Raw genomic sequence first — 19801 nt, 5'->3', positions numbered from 1 at the left:
AGGTGATCCATCAGAGCCTCCACTCTGCGCAAGGCAACAGGGCTTTGTTAGGTTATAGGCAGTAGATTTTCCACTTGTTTGTGCTGGCAGAGGCTGCCCTATTCAACTATGTTATTCCTGTTTTCTTTCCCTGTTGTAAATGGAAAAGCAAATGTCATGTATTTCACTGTACGCCACCTGGAGTTTTCAGAACCTGGTGCATATTTAACTTCAATATTTCAATAGTTAATTCTGTGACTGTGACAAGTGATACTTCAGAAACACTCCAAAGACCAGCTTTTAGTTTATCCCTGTGCTGGGTTTGGCTCAGGCAGTGACAATTCACACTTCTCGCATCTCATCCTGTTAATAAGCTTTGCATCTAAGTGAGAGAGCAATTCRGTCATCCTGTCCATCCTTTCATGTGTCCGCTGCTGAGATGTCTAGCAGAGAATGTCATTTCCAACAGGAACATAGGACTAGAAGATACCTCTTAAGTGATCAAGTCCAATACTATCATATCGTAGGCAACCATACCATGCATCTCCTTTTACAACTTTAACAATATGCATTGTTAGTGCCCCCAAACCTGCTCGTGAATCTGTTATAGAAATGTTCTTCTCTAATRGTTGGAAATATTCTTCTAATTTTCACCTAAACTGACCTGAAGCAAATTTTGAACCATTTTATTCTAGTGACAGTGTTGTCTTCCAGCTGAAATGCCTTTCTTTTTCCTTGCTGTGCTGCCAGTGCATGTCTGCATAACAGCTATATGCTCCTCAGAATCTTTATTGAGTTAAATAAATGTTTAAGTCTCCTCTTATATGATGGTCTCTCAGTTTCTCTCATCTTTACAATAATCCTTCTTTGCATGTGTCCCTTTTTAAACTCATCTTTCCTGAGCAGGTATAAGTAAATTTGTATGTAAAGGTGGTTCACAAATGGTCCACATGCCTGCCAAAGAATGGCCTGAGACTACTRGTTTTTAGTGCTACTTTAAGAGTTCACCAATGGTTACTGCAATAGCTATTTAAGATAGATTCCCAACTCAAGACTTGTAAGACTTTTTCATGCATTGCCTAACCAAGAAAAGACTTGAACCTTGGTCTCTCACAGCCCAGCTGAGTAGCTTAATCACTGACATACTTACTAAAGTAAGGACAGATGTGCTAGGACAGATTTTTCTGGCTTCCCTCTTGAGTAACCCAGAAAGGTAGTCCTTACCTGTGCAGTACGTAGAACACTACACAAAATGACTAAAGTAGACTTCTAGTGTGTTTTGCTTGGAAGCATTAAGTGACAAAGCTTGCACTGATTTTTTCCTTGCTAGGAAAAATCCAAAAGTATTCCAGATGACATTGCTAAGGACATGAGGGGTGTGCAAACCCAGCTCCGCAACCACGTGGCCCTGGAGCATGAGCTTGCTGGAAACAAGCAGCAGGTAATGAAAGTCATTCATGATCTTTAATGTGTAGCCAAAATCCAGGTTTTCAGTACAATCATAGTAATAATTTGCTATTATGAACTTACTTGTAAGAGCCTGGAAAAGGCAAAGGTCTTCCTCAGAGTCTTCTACTTTTATAGTATGTTCAAGGTCTGATGGAAATGATGAAGTGGATCATTTAAAACCTTAAAAAAAGGGAACATGTTATAATGAGTGCTGACTTTTGAAGTGATTCACATGAATGCTTCTGATCACTGTTTGAAGTGTATGATTATACCAMACTTTTTGATGTTTACCCCTTTGTTCAAAGCATTCTGGGTAAATACAAGGAAAAATCCAGAATCTGTTCTATGTGCAGAGAGATTCAATATTTATTGAACACAAAATGAAGAACTGACTACAGGGGACTACAGAAGGAAGGGGAGGGGGAGCAGTCTGAGAATTTCAACAAGTTTAGAGGGTTAGAGATTGGACTGTGAGAAAGAAGAGAAGGGTAGGGCTTGTTATACAAACTTGTGAAAAACATGAGCTCATGAGAACAGCTGTTGCTTAGAAAGCTTCCTCTTATATAATAATTTACTTAGCTTCAGCTAGACCAATAAAATCAATACAGTTTTCTCTTTATCCCTTTAACAAATGCAACATTAGAGTTAACACAGCATGCGTTATATTGAGATTACTAAAGTAGTTATCCCAGTATCATTTATCAGTGGCCTGATATATTGGCCTTATGGCAGATAAAAATGGATCCCATCAGGTGCTTGTTATTTTTCAAGGTAAAAGAGCATGAGATATGCGTGAAGAGAATGTAGTCACAATTACTCTAAACAGCAGGGAAAACAAAGTATGGGTAGCTATTCTTTGCATTAGTTTTGTAGTATATTCTTGTGAGGATCCCATTTTGGTAAATGGTATGGYAGAAAAAAGAAACAAAACCTATCTGCTTATTTGAAAATTGCTGCTGTGATGAGCCCTAGCAAACACTGGATGTCACTGTTATTCCATAGAACTGAAATGAGGGAAGCTTTTGTTTAGCATGGAAAAACAGGTCTGAGCACGTTGCTTGAATTGTAGTGTCATGTACAGGTAACTTAGCCCTTGCCATCATTTTTGTAATGTTAGCTGGATCTTTATGACTCTCCTACCTTCTTCTTTCCTCCCTGTGTATAGCTGCAGGAGCTGATTCACTCTGCAGATCATGTGCTGGCCCACTGCTCTAAGAAACAGGTGGCAGACCTGAAAGCAAAGCAGCAGGCAATAGCGACAAACTGGAAGGCCCTGAAGTCAAAAGTGGAACTGCGCAAGGAACTTCTGGAACAAGCGTACAAGCTTTACCAGTTTCAAGCACATGTAAGCACTTCTACCTTCTGTCCTTTGGCACACAGGGAAAGCTGCCTTCAGTGTGTGTCAATCATGGGTGGACTTCTGAGCTGCAAAGATTGATGTGAAAGGTTGCAGGAGTTGTCTGTGTTATTCACCTAGTATTTAAGTGCTTGCAGCTATTTAGAAAGGTGTTAGAGGATAAGGATCTTTTACCTCTTAGAGTAAGGGAAGCTTGTGTCCAATAGGGTATGAGTTATTTGACAGCTGTCAGAGGTGGTCATCCCTTTGCAGGAATAGTGGTAGATGGACCTAATTTTCAAAGGCCCTGCAACTCCCACTGAATAAGAGTAATAAAAATAGGTATCAACTTCCTATTTATAATGTCCAAAAGTTTGTTTTGTCTCTCTCCCTCTCTCTTTCAAAGCTTATTCTATATCCAGTGCATGCAGTAATCTTCAGTTAACTTCATAAAATGTATTAAATGCAACTCACTGGTCTTTGCTGCGTCATAGCAGTAACCTCTCAATTTACTTAAACGCAGTGACTTACATATATCAGCACAGTATTATTAACTGCAAGACACAGTAATTGTCTCTCCAAAGAACTCAGCAGGCCATGGAAAACTAAGTGAATGACAACAGTTTCAGCGAAGTCAGTTGTTACTGTATCGTAAATTAGTGGATTATTGTTGCAAGTACTACGGTGGCAGGTACAAAACTGTGAGGGCCCCCCTTTTATCAAATACCATATAAGATATGAGCGGGGGAAACCAATCCTTTGTGATATGAATGCTGACTATGGTATTCCTGTGCTTCAGGTTATCCTATGCTTCGGCTGTTCCAAGTATAACTTTGGTGTCAATTAAATATGCCTCCAAGCTGCAGTAATTCATGTACTGTTTCCATGGTTTCTAGAAAGCAGAGAATAGCCAGGGTGTGTTCCCTGGGTGAAACCTCCCATATTTTTGTCTTAAGGGTGTGACCTGGGAGCAGGACCACAATAGATCGGACATGATCCCTTTGTGTTAGCATGAGAGGCTTCTGTGCATTACRTTAATCCACTTTAAGTCTAAAGCTCTAAGTCTAGCTAAAGGTAAAGGATGCTCATGACACTTTTTGTTTTCTGAAATTTTCTTTTTAGCTGTTAAGACTTCATTTTATGAAAAATTCTTGTGCAAACATGTTGAGAAGGAAATAGAATAAATTAGAACATTAATTCAGGAAAATTAGAGTAATTTTACAAATGTAGGTGAAAGGTCCATCTGCCCAGTATCCTCTTTCTGACAGTGATCCAAAGCGGACGTCTAGGGAAGACTGTAAGTACAGGGCAAGCTTCTTCTCATATGTATTCTTCTGATATATATTAGCTTCYGGAAGTCTTCAGCCTGGGGGCAGCCTCATCAGGAGACAATACTTTGATGGATTTGTCCATTAAAACACAGTCACTCAGAGTTCTTTTTGGTGTTGATTTTTTTCAAAATTGATGTCATATGTTTAGTTACTGACTTCATATAGAAGATGTCCTGTTGGTGAGGTGCTTTTTTTGTTTCTGTTGCTGGAATTGTAGACAGTACAAACATCCCTGGTTTGAATTTTGTCTGAAATCTGTAATGCATCCTATCTGAATGGAAAACCTATAACCATTGCTTACGCTGGCAAAATGCATCCTCTCATGTGCATTGGTAACTTTACAAGCAATAAACAGTATATATAATGTACAAATCCATCAGTATTTAACAGAGAAGATTGTACCGTCATTAAAGCATTTTCTTAACATCATAAAACAAAATGACAAAAGCCAGGTGACTGCAATCCCAGTGACATGTCCAGATGAAATTATGCCCCAAGCATCTCCCTGTTTCTTTGGTGCCAGTCTGCTGACAAGAAATATTTCTGATCCTCTCAGTTTTAACCTCCTTTCCTGACAATAATTGCCCCAAAAGTGGAGAAATGGTTTGGCAAGTTCTGTGACTTCATCTTTCTGCCCAGATGGGACAAGACAGGATTATCCAGTCACCTCTAATGGCTGTAAGAATCTCAGTGGCTCCAGGGTAGGTTAGAGCACATTTGCTGCAGAACATCCTCTAAACTGCTGAGCGCAAGAGGCAGCTTTGCTCACTTTCCTCTTTCAGATGTGCCAAGAGGTCCACAAAGTTACTTAATGTTAGGCACAGCTGCCCAGTATATTTTTTTCATTAGTTTTGTTCACATGCAGAGCCCATAGGGCTTTTCCATTATGCAATTTTACGTGGATTAAAAAGCAGAACAAAAATGAAACATCTGCAGATCTTTGCATGAAATGAGAATTCTGCACAATCATCTAGTGTATCTCCTTGCTTCCCATCAAGTATGATTTCACTCTGACTAAACAGCAGAGCTGGTCATACCTGACAGCAGGCAGCAACAGCAGAGGGCTCCAAATCTTGCAAGAAACTCTGTGAAGGAATCAGAATTTCGAATTATGCTTAAAGTGTTGCTGAATGGTCTGAGGCTCTTGCTCTGAAGTTTGTGCTAGGATCTCCATGGTCTCAGTCTGGCTCTGCTTAGGAGTTTCTTGCAGACAGATGCCTAGTCTATCCTTAAATGTTGCTGTCAGTGGCAGTCCAATAACCTCTTGTTGGCTCCTGACTTGTTCCATTGCATTAAATATCCTGAGATTTATGGATTTTTTCCTAATGCTTAGCTTAAATCTCAGGGAGTCTTAGACATTTGCACTGTGCCAAGTGCAATGTCAGTGTCTTCAGTGACATCCAGCTCTACATGAATTACAGTTCTGCAAATCAAAATGATGCCAACACACGTGCACTAGTTGGGCCCATTTAAAAGGACCACAGTCACTAGGAAGAGTCACATAGTAGCTGTGTTACCTGACTTTAAGAAAAAAGCATCTTGCTTTAAAACCTAAACTCTCAGAACCCCAAGCTGGACAGGTTCAATGTTGTGGTGCTTTTCTGAAAATGTTTGTTTCCAGAACGATGGTTCACTAGCCAGCTTTAAACTGTACCAAATTTTAATAATACAGATAAAATCTATGGATAAAATGGAACAGGCAAGAAGCTATTTCCATTACGTATTTTCCTTCAGTGGAAAAACCAGCAACCATTCACCAGAGAGATATTTTTTTTTAGCTTTCTGCAATAAAAGAGCATTTTTCTTTAGCACTGGTTGCCTGTGACAGTCTTTTAAAATACAGTAGAAATCTAAAAGACCATTTACTACCTCAGTTCAAATAATCCAGACACAATTAAAGTATAACAAAACTTAATTAATCATCCCATACAATCCCCTGTACATTCCCTTGGTGTCCTATTTTTACCAAGTGACATATAAGAGGGCAACACCTATTTATTACAGATTCAAATGAGATGCCAAAAATAAGCAGGCTGGTAAAGGTGCTATAAATCAAGTGCAGAAAATAACACACAAAAAATGTCAAATTATTTTTAGTTGCACAAGTTTCTTCAGTTAAAAAGTAGGAACAATCCTTGGGGTTTTGTTTGAGAATTTTCTTACTAATAATTGCCTCAGCTGAATGCTTCAGACATTTTCAGATATTGTAAATGTATGTGTGTTTATTGGTTTGTCAGAGTTTGAACGTATATTAGCAGTACATCCTTGTTGCATTCTGTGACAACCTCAGTCACATAGTTCCACAAAGCAGGAGTTGAAACTGCATATCTGATATGCTTAACCAATTTTTCCTGCTCTATAGTTGCATTTTTCCACCTCTATTAGAGTGAGCTCWTTTTTCTTTCACCTGACAATTCTCACTCCTGTCTTTCATTTTCGAATATGTATACAACCTGAGTTTTAAATGGACATGTATTAGTCTAAGCTAAGGCATAGAAAAGTAGGGTGATATATTGTTATATCCTCTGAGAAGGAATAACTCCAGAAAGCACTTAAGAAATGATGGATTAAAGGGCAATAAATAATATTTTTTTGTCACTGATATKATATGACACAGTTTGTTTATGGTTATGACATTACAAATAATGTATATGATTTTTTTTAACACAGTATGTAGAAATTTCTGTAGTCATGTTGTCCTCCCTTAATAAATTCATAAGGGGGCTATCAGCCCTAACGAAATAATTTCCTTTTTATCTGCAATTTTATTACCTATTATTCACTTGGAGGTGAACAGTGGGGTTTTGATTTTACTGTCCAATAACCCAAGCTTCAGATCTAACCTCATCTTTCGCATTTTCTTGGGTTCCAGGTGTGGGACTATTTCTCCTGGGCAGCAGAAATCATAAGGGAAATGAAAGCCAAGGAGACCATTCGGGACATATCTACTAGCAGCCTGAGACTTACCCAGCATCAACAGCTATTGGCAGAGATTGAAGCACRAGAAGAGAAATATAATCATGTTGCACAGCTAGGACAGTCACTCTTGCAAGATGAGAAAATAAGAACAAGAGAGGTAATTGAAACACATTTGAGTTCAAAGTCACAGATATTCAACTGCTTAGCACCAGTGTAACTATCATTCTGTACTGTATAATGTTGTAAATGTACACATCTATGTGAACACTCTCACGTATCCATATGCACGATCTACATTTGCCTTAATGTATTATCTAGCTTGGACACAGAAAACATCAGCTCCATTTCCTACCTCAGCAGTAGATGAGTGCTGAAGTGCCCTGAGTGCCCATGGCAGCAAAGCTGCTGTTTTTGGAGAAGCTTGATATGTTCTGACCAATGGAGATATTTTTACCCACTTCCCAAACTAGGTTTTCACACAAATTCTTTCCTGCACGTTACAGTACTATATCCACACCAGACCACACTGGACAAAGACATCTCAATCAAAGAAGGAAAAGATTCAAAAATATCAGGGAGTGTAAAGACTAACTGCAACATTTTCTGCACTAGTGAATTATGCTGGTGTATTTAATTCCCCAGACATGAAAGATGGAAACCAAAATGTAAGCTTACTCGAGACAAGTAGCTTCTAAAATTTTCATAGTATTATTTCTTTTGCAATATAAGTACCTGCTAGTTTATGTCACCCCTGACAATTCAATAGTATGTCTCTTGAATACCTTCAGAAAGCAGAGCAGAGTTCATAAAAATTACTCTCCTGTCTGACCAAGGTATTTCCTGAGTATTCATTAAATATTGCAATGTATACCTAAAGTAACCAGGATTTTTTCTGACTGTAAAATCCTTTGCTTGTAGAAAAATGCAGAGAAAGAAGTCATTTATAGAAGGAAGTCTGTGAATATATGCAGTTTGAAAGCTGAAATTACATGAAGGCTAACATTGTGATACATATTCACTGATTGGCAGAATCTGCTATGCCAATAACTTATTTAAGTATCACAGTTTACGGTGATATAATTGTGCTGTTACGACTAAAGATAAAGGAGCATTAGGATATGATTCTAGAAGGTGCACTTGAGGAACACTTCCTTCTTTGACACTTGGCTTGGACTGCTATAAACATTGTAACAAGCATTCCTCCATTCCTGAGATGAGCCACCTCTCTGATTATCTGTCTGCCTACATAAAAGTGCTAGAATTTGTTCTGCTTTTCTTTGTTTGATAGTTTTGGCTGAAGTGCCATTTAAGTGACTTATATCCAGCTCTACCTGATCTTTTCTCCTCCCACCTTACCTGGTCCCATGGGATATGAAGACTAACCAGAGTTTTTCTTTGGGTATTGTGTTCAGATTCAGCAGAAGCTACAGGCACTGTTGGAAGAGAAGGAAAATGTATACAATGAATGGAAACAGAAGAAGGAGTGGCTGGAGAAAATACATGAAGAACAGATGTTCTACAAAGATTGGGATCACCTGGACATGCTCCTGAACTCACAGGAAGTAAGTGAATTTATAAATTTGAAATAAGCAGTTAAACTCTTTAATCAGGTGTACTCTTCCAGGCTAAAAGTGGCACTACTATTCAACTGCAACTTAAAATCCTTGGATCTGGATATAGACAAGATACTCATTCTATTATTGTTGTTGTTGTTATTATTATTATTATTATTATTATTATTTGCATTGTGGTATCACTTTGGAGACTGTAGAAATGTACCAAGACCCCTCCCTGATTTATGGGGGGAAAAAAGAGAAACAAAAAGATGATCCTTGCCTCAAAGATAATTTCTTGCATATAAACATAACCTAAGAGGTAGCAGATGAACTCAAAGAGCCATGGCAGAAGGGGAAGACAATGGTACAGTATTAGTCAGCATGACAAGCAGAGATTTCGACATACCACTGCCTAACCATTGACAAATTGTTTCATAGGCTTCAGAGAAAAAGGAAATTGTAAAGAAGGGTTCAAAGGAGGGTAGGGAAATTGCTTTTCAGGTGTTGCTGTAAACATCCCCAAGGCAGAGGGGGTAGTGTTGAGGAAATGTAGCTAGTGGAAAATTGATGTTGACAGTGTGAGTTGTTCAGGTACAGGAAAAGACTTCTCAGTTATSCAGGCAAATTGATAGCAATAGGGAGAAAGACTATGAATGAATTTGACTGTGAGGAGTAGTTGCTTCTGTTTGATGCAGTAAGTAAAAGTGAGCTAGTGAAGTCATGAAAAGAGCAGGCTAACATCATTAATGCAAAGAGACTGAAGGATATTCCTTGTAGTATCGTTTCACAGCTCTTGAAATATATTTTCTCACCAATATTAAATTATCTTTTCTCTTTCCTGCCCTTTCCTGGATTCATGGAAACTATTTAAAATAGTTCCTGCTTGAGGTCTGACATTTGCTATCACAAATCTATGAGTGTAGAATTCAGATGTCCTTTCCAGATGCTCTGTGCAAATTCATAGACTGATAGATTGCAGTAGCTGTGCTGAACCTTGGCATGCTGACCAAATTGGTGGTTTGAAGGTTGCCGAACTGAACAGTTGAAGCACAACTGCAGAAAGTTAGTACCTTAGGGTCATTTCTTATTATGGAAAAATCATTCTTAATTCTTCCAGATGAGTGGCAGCATGAAAGAATGGCTCCAGATTTGTTCCGGACTTTGATTCCCACCAGTGCTTTTCCACTGGCACTAAACCTTTTGGAAAAGTGACCCTGAACTGTGCTATGCAGTGATACTTAACTGTTTGGGACCTACGGGCCTTTTCCTTCTCGCTGACTGCAGGAAACATATATCTTCAGAATTCCCAACATGTGGCACCTTTGGCTAATATGGCCTGTACCCTGAGTTTGTGTTCAAACTTGAAACCAGGAGAGTTTCTTCTAGCTTCAAGTTTTTGGAGTAAAATCTTACACAGTCCTGTCAGTTAACAATTTTAATTTGTTTCTTAATTAACATATGGCACAAGTTGCATAATATCTAGCTTCATTCCCTACCAAGCAGTGATACATCATTGCTAAGCTCCTATATGGGTAACATCATCAGAAAAATGTAAGTGCCGCAGAATTTTGACCACTGTATTCTTTCTATCATGAAATCGAGATCAGCCAACATGGGGGGACACTGAATACAGCATCTGTTTTGCATTATATACCTCAGAGGTGAATATGCAGCATAGCTGCTAAGGGCCTGTGTTTCTTTTTGCCCTCAGTCATGATTCCTGGTCGCAAAAGATTATATTACTCTTAYATCAAAGGGGTTGCACCTGGCAATTCTAGTATGCCCCTGGCACATCCTGTACGGTTAAACTGCACCTCATATTACTTCTTTACTCAGCTGAATTTTCCATTGCTATATGCTGCAAAGTAGACTGCCATAAAAGGGGAGGGTCTCCATCATAGCCTGGGTAAAGTCTCTTGCTCAGAACAGCCAGAGCACCTGCCACTACTGCAAGTCTCTCCTGCCAGATCAAAGCCTGTGAATGAAGACAGTGACCTTGAGGAGTGTGAGGGGCAGTTCTGTTTTCAGAATCTTTCTCTAGCAGTGTTTTCTTTATGAACTTCCAAGGTGTCCGGTACCCTATTGTTTTTATTCATGTGCATAAGTATTCACAAGGTTCAAAAGCAGATTGTGGATACTTGGCTGTCACTCCCAACRCCTTCTTGCACAGATGCTATCTTATGGTCAGGAAGAATGATGCATGTAAAGAATTACAGTTGTGTGCTCACAGAGTTAGTTTTATAAAATAGAAAAGCAGGTCATTGTGATGTGCACCATATCAACAAACGTCTCTGATAAGGAAATCAGTGACCAAGTATCTACCTGAGATTTATCAGAGAGATTATAAAACACTACAGATTTCCAGGTTTGTAATATGAAGATCGCAGTCAGGCATACGTCTCCTTTTTCACCAACACAGTTGCTACCACCACCCACGTATCATTATGCCTAGAAGAGACCATTACGGATTTGTGCTTGAATTTAATCTAGGAAATGTATGGGAAGAGGAGATACTCAATTTTTTCATAGCCAAGGATACAAAGAAACAGATCCTCGATGAGCTGTGAGCTCTCAGGATGAGTTTGGACGCTCACTACTGCTTGATGCACCAGTTAGCCCAGTATCGCTAACAGCTTTTATTCCAGGAATTACTCATTTTCCTTCATCATGATGACTCAATCCTGTGATGTCCATTCTGGTCGTCTTGGTTTTAACCTACAGTTGACACTGAACTAAAATGCCATGAAGAAAAGGCAGCTGCCCAGGGACATCAGCTTGCCTCGTAGCTAAAGACTGTTGGTGAAAGCACATCTCAACTGTATTTCACAAATACCACTGCTCCTTGCTCATTTTAAATCTCATTTTTGCTGTCTTTAAGTTGCTTTTACTGACTTGGTACCTGGCTGTGTTGGAGATCACCTCAATGTCCCATGTCATCCAGAGCTGTGCAAGTCCACAATGAGTATAAACATGGAGAGGTGCAGGTTTGGACTGTCACAAGGCTGAAAAGCTGGACTGAGCCAGAGGCTAAATGTGTTTACATCCAGATTCAGCTATACCTTAAAGGAACTTATAGGGTAGCATCAATAAAGAAAGAAAATTATTGCAAGAAGAGGCACATTTACTGCTGTTAATGAAGGAACAGAAATGAATTACCTTTTTCTGGACTCCACTCCTTCCTTAATATGCAATGCATCAGCCTGGCTGTGAATAGAAACACGAACACTGTTCTGATTCCTCTACAGCTAGAACTCCTGTATTCTAGAATATCTCACATTGCTTTTGTTCTCTCATCTCTGTGTGATAGTTCTTCACACAGGCTATTCCCACACTGCAGGACTCCCACCTGAATGAGGGAGAAATAGCAAGGAGTGCAAAGCTGTCATTTCCAGCAGGCACCATCTGCCTTATGGGTCAGTGATTATAATCTGACAACAAACTGAGGGTCTCTATTCCCAATTTGTATTTTATTTCTCTGCATTTTAAGAACAAGTGGAAGAGGAATCTGTTGCTTTTGGATGGATCTCTGTTACTACTATATGGAGTTAAAATGTGGCTGCATAGTGATGCAGACCTTGCTCCCAGAGAGACTGGCAGGAGGGTAGGAAAGCAGTCCTTTAAATGCGTTTTGGAAAAGTATTCAGCCCAGACATCAATTGAAGACTTCCAAATCACTTTCCCAATGGGAATTTTGTCCTTTGCTGCCTTCAGAATGGACAGAAGCAAACATGCATTCAAAAAGGATTCCCATCAGGCAAACAAATATAAGCAATCTCTCCATCCCCTGTGTTTCTTCTGACTTTTGTGTTTGGGGCAATGCTCAATCATGTGCATTTCGCAGTTGCACATCTGCAAAATATGTGTGTAAGAAAGCAGCTTCTGTCATCCCATAACTATCAGGTCCTATTTATCCAGAACAAACTTCATATGCCTTTGAGCGAGTCTCTCCTAGCAGCAAGGAATAGGGGAAGGAGTGAGGTAGCACTGGCGTGTTTTAAACTAAGAACTGCTACTAAGAGCTGCTCTCTTATTCGTTCTTCGTGCCAGTGTGACAGGTTTGACTTCATGCCAGCATCTTATATTACATCCAAGTTACTTAAATCTTCGAAGGATTTCTGCAGAATTTAGTCTAGGATTGTTCTGTGCTAAAGAAAATAGAGTACATGTGGAGAAAATTAGGCAAATATCTATCTTTTTTATTTTTTTATTATGAATTCAGTTGTGCCATTGCATGGAACTGTTGTAGGAAACTCTCCTAAGACCTACGATCTGAGATCTTGCCATTCTGAGTGCTGACAAACAACAGCTGAAAGAGCGAAGGAATAAAAAAACAGTTTTGTTTTGAGCAGAAGCAGCACCCTGTACACTGCTCCATTCTAATCTTTTCACAGCAGCAGATGCATTGCTCAGGTTAGCTGCTTTCATTTTTTTCACAGATGAAATAACAGCAAGTTCACAGGCTGTCTCTGGCAAGCATTTTTGGCTCCCTCCTCCTCTGTCTGCAGTCTCACTGTCAGAACRCTCAGGGAGCAGAGCCTCATGCTCTGTAATTTATCTTTCCGCCCATCCCACTCTCATATCACTTTGCAGATGTGATAGGCAGTGGTGGCAGTGGCAGTCCTAGAAGAGCTGTGCTTTTTATTTTGAATGTGGATTTTTTTGGTATATCTTTTTTTTTTTTCCTCCTGGAGAATGTTTATTAACCTCTCATTCCTTTGCTTCAGAGGAAGAATGGAAATTTCCAGTGCCAAAGGAAAAAGGATCAGGCATTGGTTTTAAAAACAGGGGGAAAGACAAGTTTTTGTGGCTTTGGTTTTGCACCGTTTAGGACTAAGCTGCAGAATGTCATGTGGGGGCCATCACTGCAAACTTTCATCTGCACCCATCTATGTCTCCACGGCGGAAGTGATGCTGTCTTCCAGCAGAATGACCCCACCTCCTCCTTTTGAATCTGTTGTGCGGGACAGGCCTTTCCAAAAGATGCCAGCATCGGCGTGGTGTCTTCCTGCTGATCAAGCAGTTGCAGCGATCACTCCAGGAAATGCCAGCTCACCACCAAGCAGTGTGTCTTCTGGAGCTTACTGCACACAGCTAGATGTCGTCCTGGCACACACACACAGGAGGAAAGGTTCGGGAAACGCTAGTCATTGTGTCAAGCCTTCTGATGTGACATCGAGGTGTTCCAGTCCTCCCAGAAACACTCAGGGCAGTGGATATGGGGAGTCTGGCACTTGGTCAACACCTGCATCTTACAAGCAACATTCAGAAAGAGATAAAAGTGCTCGTCGTATTTCTCCTGATAAAAATGATCCCTTGAAGCTTGCTGTGACTTTGCCCTCTGCTGTTCTTTCCTACAAAGCTCCACCAAGCTGGACATCACGCCTAGACGTTGATCTGTCTGCAATGCCAGCTGTTTCAACACTCTGCAGCAGAAATCTGCGTGGACCTCTAGCACCTTGCAATTATGTTCCACCGCAACAAGGCTATAGCCAGTGCAACGTCCAAATGCCAGACCTCCATGCTTCAATGAAGCTCTATATTTCAACTTGCAGCTTGACAGTAAAGCCTTTTCGAGCAGATTCCCATGGAAAGAATCATGTTCATTCAAGTCTCCTCATGCCACAATTAGAAAAGGTGTCTGAAAGTCCTGCAGGTCTCCCAACAGGATCCTGGAAATCAAAATCAGGCTTCTCTTCAGGTGGGTCTCCAGCCCTTCAAATCACAAGATTTCATGTGACTTCCTCTGCCAAGTGTCCTGGACTTCCCCAGCAGACTGTCTCCAGAGACATATGGCTGTCCCCCACTGTCCTGACTGGAAGAGAAAATTCAGCTAGTGGGAATGAGGTCATGAGCAAGGATTTAAATCCAGAGCTGCTTGTCTTTCAGAACCACCCTTCACCTAGGATAGAGTCTCGGAAGTCTCCATGTGATGGGTTAACACATGCTCACCACAAGGTTTCCAAAATCACCCTGATACTTGCCACTCCTTGGACTACTATGCCTATCCAGGTGGTAAGAGAATTTAGAAGAAGCCCAAGTCCAACAATCTTTATCAAAACACATGATTCAGATATAGCTGGTCCGCCCCTTCACCCTGTGGGAATTGGCACTGGCCTCTCTCTGTCAGTGAATCCGGTTTGCTGCTCAGGACTGCTTTCTACCCAACAGCAGTGGGCTACATCTGATTTGAGGCCTTCCCAGGAAGCATGCACTGTGGAAAGTGTATGCCCTGACAACCTTTTGACAAAGATACCAGCTCACGCAATGTCTTCAACTCACAGAGCCAGAGAGAGGGCATGGTGTCCATCTATTGCTGTCAACATTGCCTCTTTTGGATCTGGGAGGAAAGTAGTGAAGATTTCCATTCCATTCTAGGAACATTCACAAACACGATTTTTAAGTTGTGTTAATCAAGCCATGTGGATTCCTTCTTGTATTCTTCCTGCTGTGTTCCCCCTACCTAGAGATGACTTACAGGACAATCGGAAAGCTACTTTTGTTCTGCTGTCACCAAGGCTGCAGTTACCACTTGATCCATCCTAAATGAAGCTGAGTGCTCTCATCTGATCCAGTAAAGTGCTTCACTAGTGTCTCGTTTTAAGCATTTGAGTAGTCCTGTTGACATGGCATGCTTAATGCTAAGCATGTACTTACATGTTTTGCATAACTGGGCCATAGTGCTCAGCACTTGAAGGTTCAAGACTTTAGAGCCAAGGACTGTTCTTCCTCTTTGCTAGTCAGTCTGGGACCTGGGGCAAATCCTCAGTGAAGTTCTTCTTAGATTTTTCTGTTTCACTGTTTTCATTTGCTCATTTGTCAGATTGTGCTGTATTTCTAAATGGTTAATTCCTGGTTTTGTAACTTTTAAAAGTAGTCCTTGTTTTCAAAAGCCAAGATATTTAAGTGTGTAGAAAGAAATTACTTTTTTCCTTAGAAAAAGAGAGAGACCACCCTTTCCTAAGGGAAAAGAAGGGAATTTAGTCTCCATAGCTTGTCAAATTTGGACATCTCAGCAACGTCTCTAACAATGAAACCAAAGGAAGTTAAAGAGAATTTAGTCTGCCTTCAGACAAATGTTTCATAAGTAAATATTTAAGGATGGTTTGTAAAGGCATAGGATTCTGGTTTCATACCTGCCACTTACAGGATAGGGGTAGGTATTGGGAATTTTGGAGATGGAGGGGATATGTGGGAGGAAGGGATTGTAGTGGTTCTGGAAAAAGAAACACTGGCTGCTATCTGTGCATTTCCCGTATATATTTGCAGTCAGTGGTCCATATCAGATAATTATATTCTTATGCAGAAGAGAGAGCATGCAGTGGAAGGGGGGAAGAAAACTTTTAAATGTAACATAAGAATTCCTCAACGATATTGTGAGGTTGTTTTACACACAACTTGCTGTGTTTTATTCCACGTATAACAGAGTACAATACTGCAACCATAACTTTTACTGACATGAAGCACAGTACAACAATACTGTGAACTATATATAATCACGGTATTGAGCCCATTTATTTACTTTGCTAAAACAAATTTATTTGTTTTTTTTAATTGATWTTTTTGTATGTACATTTATCAGAAAAAGGTCAGATCAAACCTTGTTGTTATTACCATCTATCTGGGCAGCAAATTTGGACTCGACTGCATGCTTTAAGTGAAGGCATTTTAAATCTGGGAGTAACTGACTTTTTCTGGCCTTTGATATGTGCTTAGAGCTGAAAGATTTTTACTAAAGTTCCAACAATCTCAGCAGCAAGCCCAGGACAGGCAGTGGGGGGCAAAATACATGGAGCTTGTTACACTGTGAAGAACAGAAGCTGCAGAAGAGAGTGGATTCGCACAAATACTTAAAATTGTTTTTCTTCTAGAGAAATAAAAATGACACTTCTTGGAAGACAAGAAGTCTTGGGGCTATGTTAGCTTCCAATCTGTCTGTATGAATGCAAAGTTGTGGCATCCAGAGAACATGGTTATCCTAATGACTAAAATGTTTCATTCAGTGTTTCTGTAATAATTAGAGCTGGCCTGTACTGTCACATAAGTGTGTATATAGCATTGTTTTATTTAAAATGAACATTTGTTTTGAGAAAGACTTTTTACTTAATTCTGCCTTAACTCTTACGTAAGAGGTCTTACCATAATGACAGCATAGCTGAGTCTATACAGTGAGCTCAGAAATAGTGAAAAACTTCATTTGAAGTAGAGTTGAAACCACTGCTTGTTTCTGCGCTTGCATTTTTAGTAGCTCAGTTATTCGTTGCATGTTCCATTTCAAAAAGGGCCAAGTCCATTTTGTGGTTTTAAGTGTCTTTGCAAGTCTTCATTTAAGAACGAATGCATTATATGGTCAAGTCTTCAGTGCTTTTGTGGCTGAGAATTAAATTCCTGATGAYGGGCCATGATTCGTAACAGAAACAAACTTGAAAGAAAGTTTATACCTGCTCTGTGCCATAGGAGACCCTAGTAGGTTACCTGAGGAGAGCTATGCAGTGCTTTGTATTTGACATTAACATGTCGCATTCAAAGTAGGAGTTTGGGGACCTCTTTGAGGCCGTCCTCTATGCCAAAAAAATGATGTAATTGGCCAATGGCCAACATCATAGTGTGGGAGCCAGTTTCCATTCTGCTTTCAGATTGGTATAACAAATGCTTCRATGAAAAAATGTTGCAGTTCTGATTCTAGGAATTGCTGTAATAAGATTTCTGTTTAAAAGCAGAATGGAAAGTTTTTACCTCATCAACTCTCCAAGTAGCCCTGTTAGTGCTACTGGGACTGCTTTCCTCCAAATGTGTTGCCATAGCCGCTGCTATAATATATGCAGTTTGTGCGCCAGTTTTCTTTTCCAGTATTAAACCTGGATCCCAGGAGTATTAACTTTGCAAGGGCTTCTACTTGCAGGGCCTGGTCTAAAGCTTTTAGAAGTCAGAAGAACTTTTTCCACTGTGGTAACAGCTCTGAGGTGGGGCTCTGAATGCTCAGTATTGTTTGTGTATAGTGATTTTCAGTAGGAGCGAGGCACTGAGCACTCCAGTGGCAGCTGATTATGACTCACTGTCCCACACCCCTGCTCTCGGATGTCTCTATTCAGTTTTTCAGAGAAAATGTCCATCTTTTCCAGTAGATATCCTTTGCCTTTTCCTTCCGCCACAGATATGTGAGCAGGAAAACTAAGGGCTGACCATTTCTTCATGTATCACAGAATTCGCAGTTTCGTTGCTAACAGTTACTGAGAAAATGGTCCTGGAGTGGTATGTGGAAAATTATGGGAATTTTCTGTTTCTCAATTAAAACTTTTTTTTGGTCAGAGATGGTAGATAATCCACAATATGCAGCAAAGAAAGTCCAATGCCTTTGAAGCAGCTTTTATAACACAAGCATAGAGACGTGGTATGTGGCTATGCTGGGGTAATATGTACTACAAACAGGAGTGAGTGTATTCAGGTCAACAACATTTTGTCTTAGTGTTAGCAGCAACAATGTTAAATATAAATGGCATAATACAGCAGTACAGTAGACAGACCTATAGCCCACAAATATGGAGTTTTTCCTTCACTAGAGAAAACCAAACCAAAAAACACTCTAAAAAATTGTTCATCTTAATTTCATAGGATAGTAGGATAGATCAAAGAATTAACAGTTGAATGACAGAATATCTGCCTTCCAGTGGCATTTGTATGTAATATTAAATAGACTTTAATGATAATGTATTTCTTTATGCATCGTGATGATTAATGTGCCAGACTTATTAAAAACTTAGGTCTGCTGTACAGTGGCCTTCCCCTSTCCTTGACAGTGATTACAGCGATGGCACTTATTCATTTCTCTTCCAATGCTCATCATGGATTAGTGTAGTGCAGTCTGAACATCTGGACTGGGCATGGTATTCTTCTGTGTATTTTTCTGTATATGCAAAATATTCCTCTTATATCAACTTCCAAAAAGGAACCAGAAAGTCAGGCTAGGTCTGGTTGTCAGTCCTCTTAGCTACAGCCCGAGCTGGGCTTGGGTGTTGGCACCAGTGACAGGGTCCGTCAACTGGCTGGTGATCAAAGTGAGAGGGTGAGGTAACGCGTGAGGTCTGGGGTCCATGCAGGAGGACAGGTCAGTGTGTCAGGACAGCAGGAGAAGGACTGGGTGCAGGCCTGCCTTTGCCGCAGCTCAGGCAGGGCTGGGGCTGGGGCTGAGCCTCAGTGGAGCTCCCAGGCCCATGGGCAGGGGACAGGGGGACCGGCCAGTGGGCCAGCAGGGCTGCCAAGGCCTGTTGGTGCACTCAGGCCCCGACAGGTAGGTGTGGATCCTGCTGCCCATACATCACGTCGGGTAAACCTCTCCTTTAGAAGATGCTGTGTGGAGTTAAAAAGTCATCTAATACTTCTGTCCAGACAATTAGCGACATCACTGGTTTTCTAAAGCAGCGGCTGAGGAAACTCCTATAAAGAACACCCTGTCAGACTGCTACAGAAAGGGAATGTTTTGCAAAGCAAGAGAGATCTCTCTAGATACTGTTATTTTTCCTGTGCACATATATGTTTCTGAGGCACAGATTTACTTGTATCTTTTACCAGGCTTCTTCTGAAAATATTGGCCTTTCTGTTGTTTCACTGATTCTATTGTTTCTTTCTCCGCCTCTTAGTTCTCTTGCACTATATGGCTGATCTCGATTTTTTCTTCTGTTTCTGCTAATTGCAATTTACCCAGATAGTTACTGGTTGAGATTTCATATCCTCATTGAAACACAATTCCATTAGCTCACAAAATGGATTACACAGTGGTATGTCCCAGCCTGCAAATCCAGTCCCTTGTAGCAGCCTGAACTCCAAAAGTTTCTCCAGCCGTATTTGCTCCACTGTGAACCATGTCTGCAGCTAGTTTTGCTCATGCCCCATCAGAGCCTCTGACTGATTACTGTTTTTGTCTTGCTATTGTCTCTTCATTAAATAGGAAAATAAACCTGTGGGCAAATATATACATTGGAAAAGAGTAAATTGCTATTGGCCTGCAGAAAAGCTTATTTTTTGTGGAGAATAGATGACTACATTGTTTATTACTTTGCATTTGATTAAACATTGACTACTAACAGAATGTATGGGAGAAATAATCATGCAGTCAGTTTTCTTAAAACCAGGAAAGTAGGCAACAAGCAGTGTGGTGTCTTAGAGATGCACATGGATTAGTTAGCAAATGTCTTAGCAGTGTTAGAAGTGAGCAGTGCAGAGGTCAGTTCCCTTGA

General features: G+C 40.3%; 1 protein-coding gene across 1 annotated transcript in view; it reads left to right on the top strand.

The window, feature by feature from the left end:
• SPTBN5 (spectrin beta, non-erythrocytic 5) overlaps positions 1-19801 on the top strand; it is a 100344-nt gene that overhangs the window by 37994 nt on the left and 42549 nt on the right. Inside the window, 4 exon segments of the mRNA XM_026061676.1 lie at positions 1310-1420; positions 2594-2773; positions 6968-7171; positions 8427-8576. Of these exon segments, the coding sequence (XP_025917461.1) occupies positions 1310-1420; positions 2594-2773; positions 6968-7171; positions 8427-8576 (645 nt within the window).

Source organism: Apteryx rowi, unplaced genomic scaffold (genome assembly GCF_003343035.1).
Source record: "Apteryx rowi isolate R43461 unplaced genomic scaffold, aptRow1 scaffold_183, whole genome shotgun sequence".
Classification (NCBI taxonomy): domain Eukaryota; kingdom Metazoa; phylum Chordata; class Aves; order Apterygiformes; family Apterygidae; genus Apteryx; species Apteryx rowi.
Note: the sequence above shows the minus strand (reverse complement) of the source record. Positions and strands in the feature narration are given on the sequence as shown.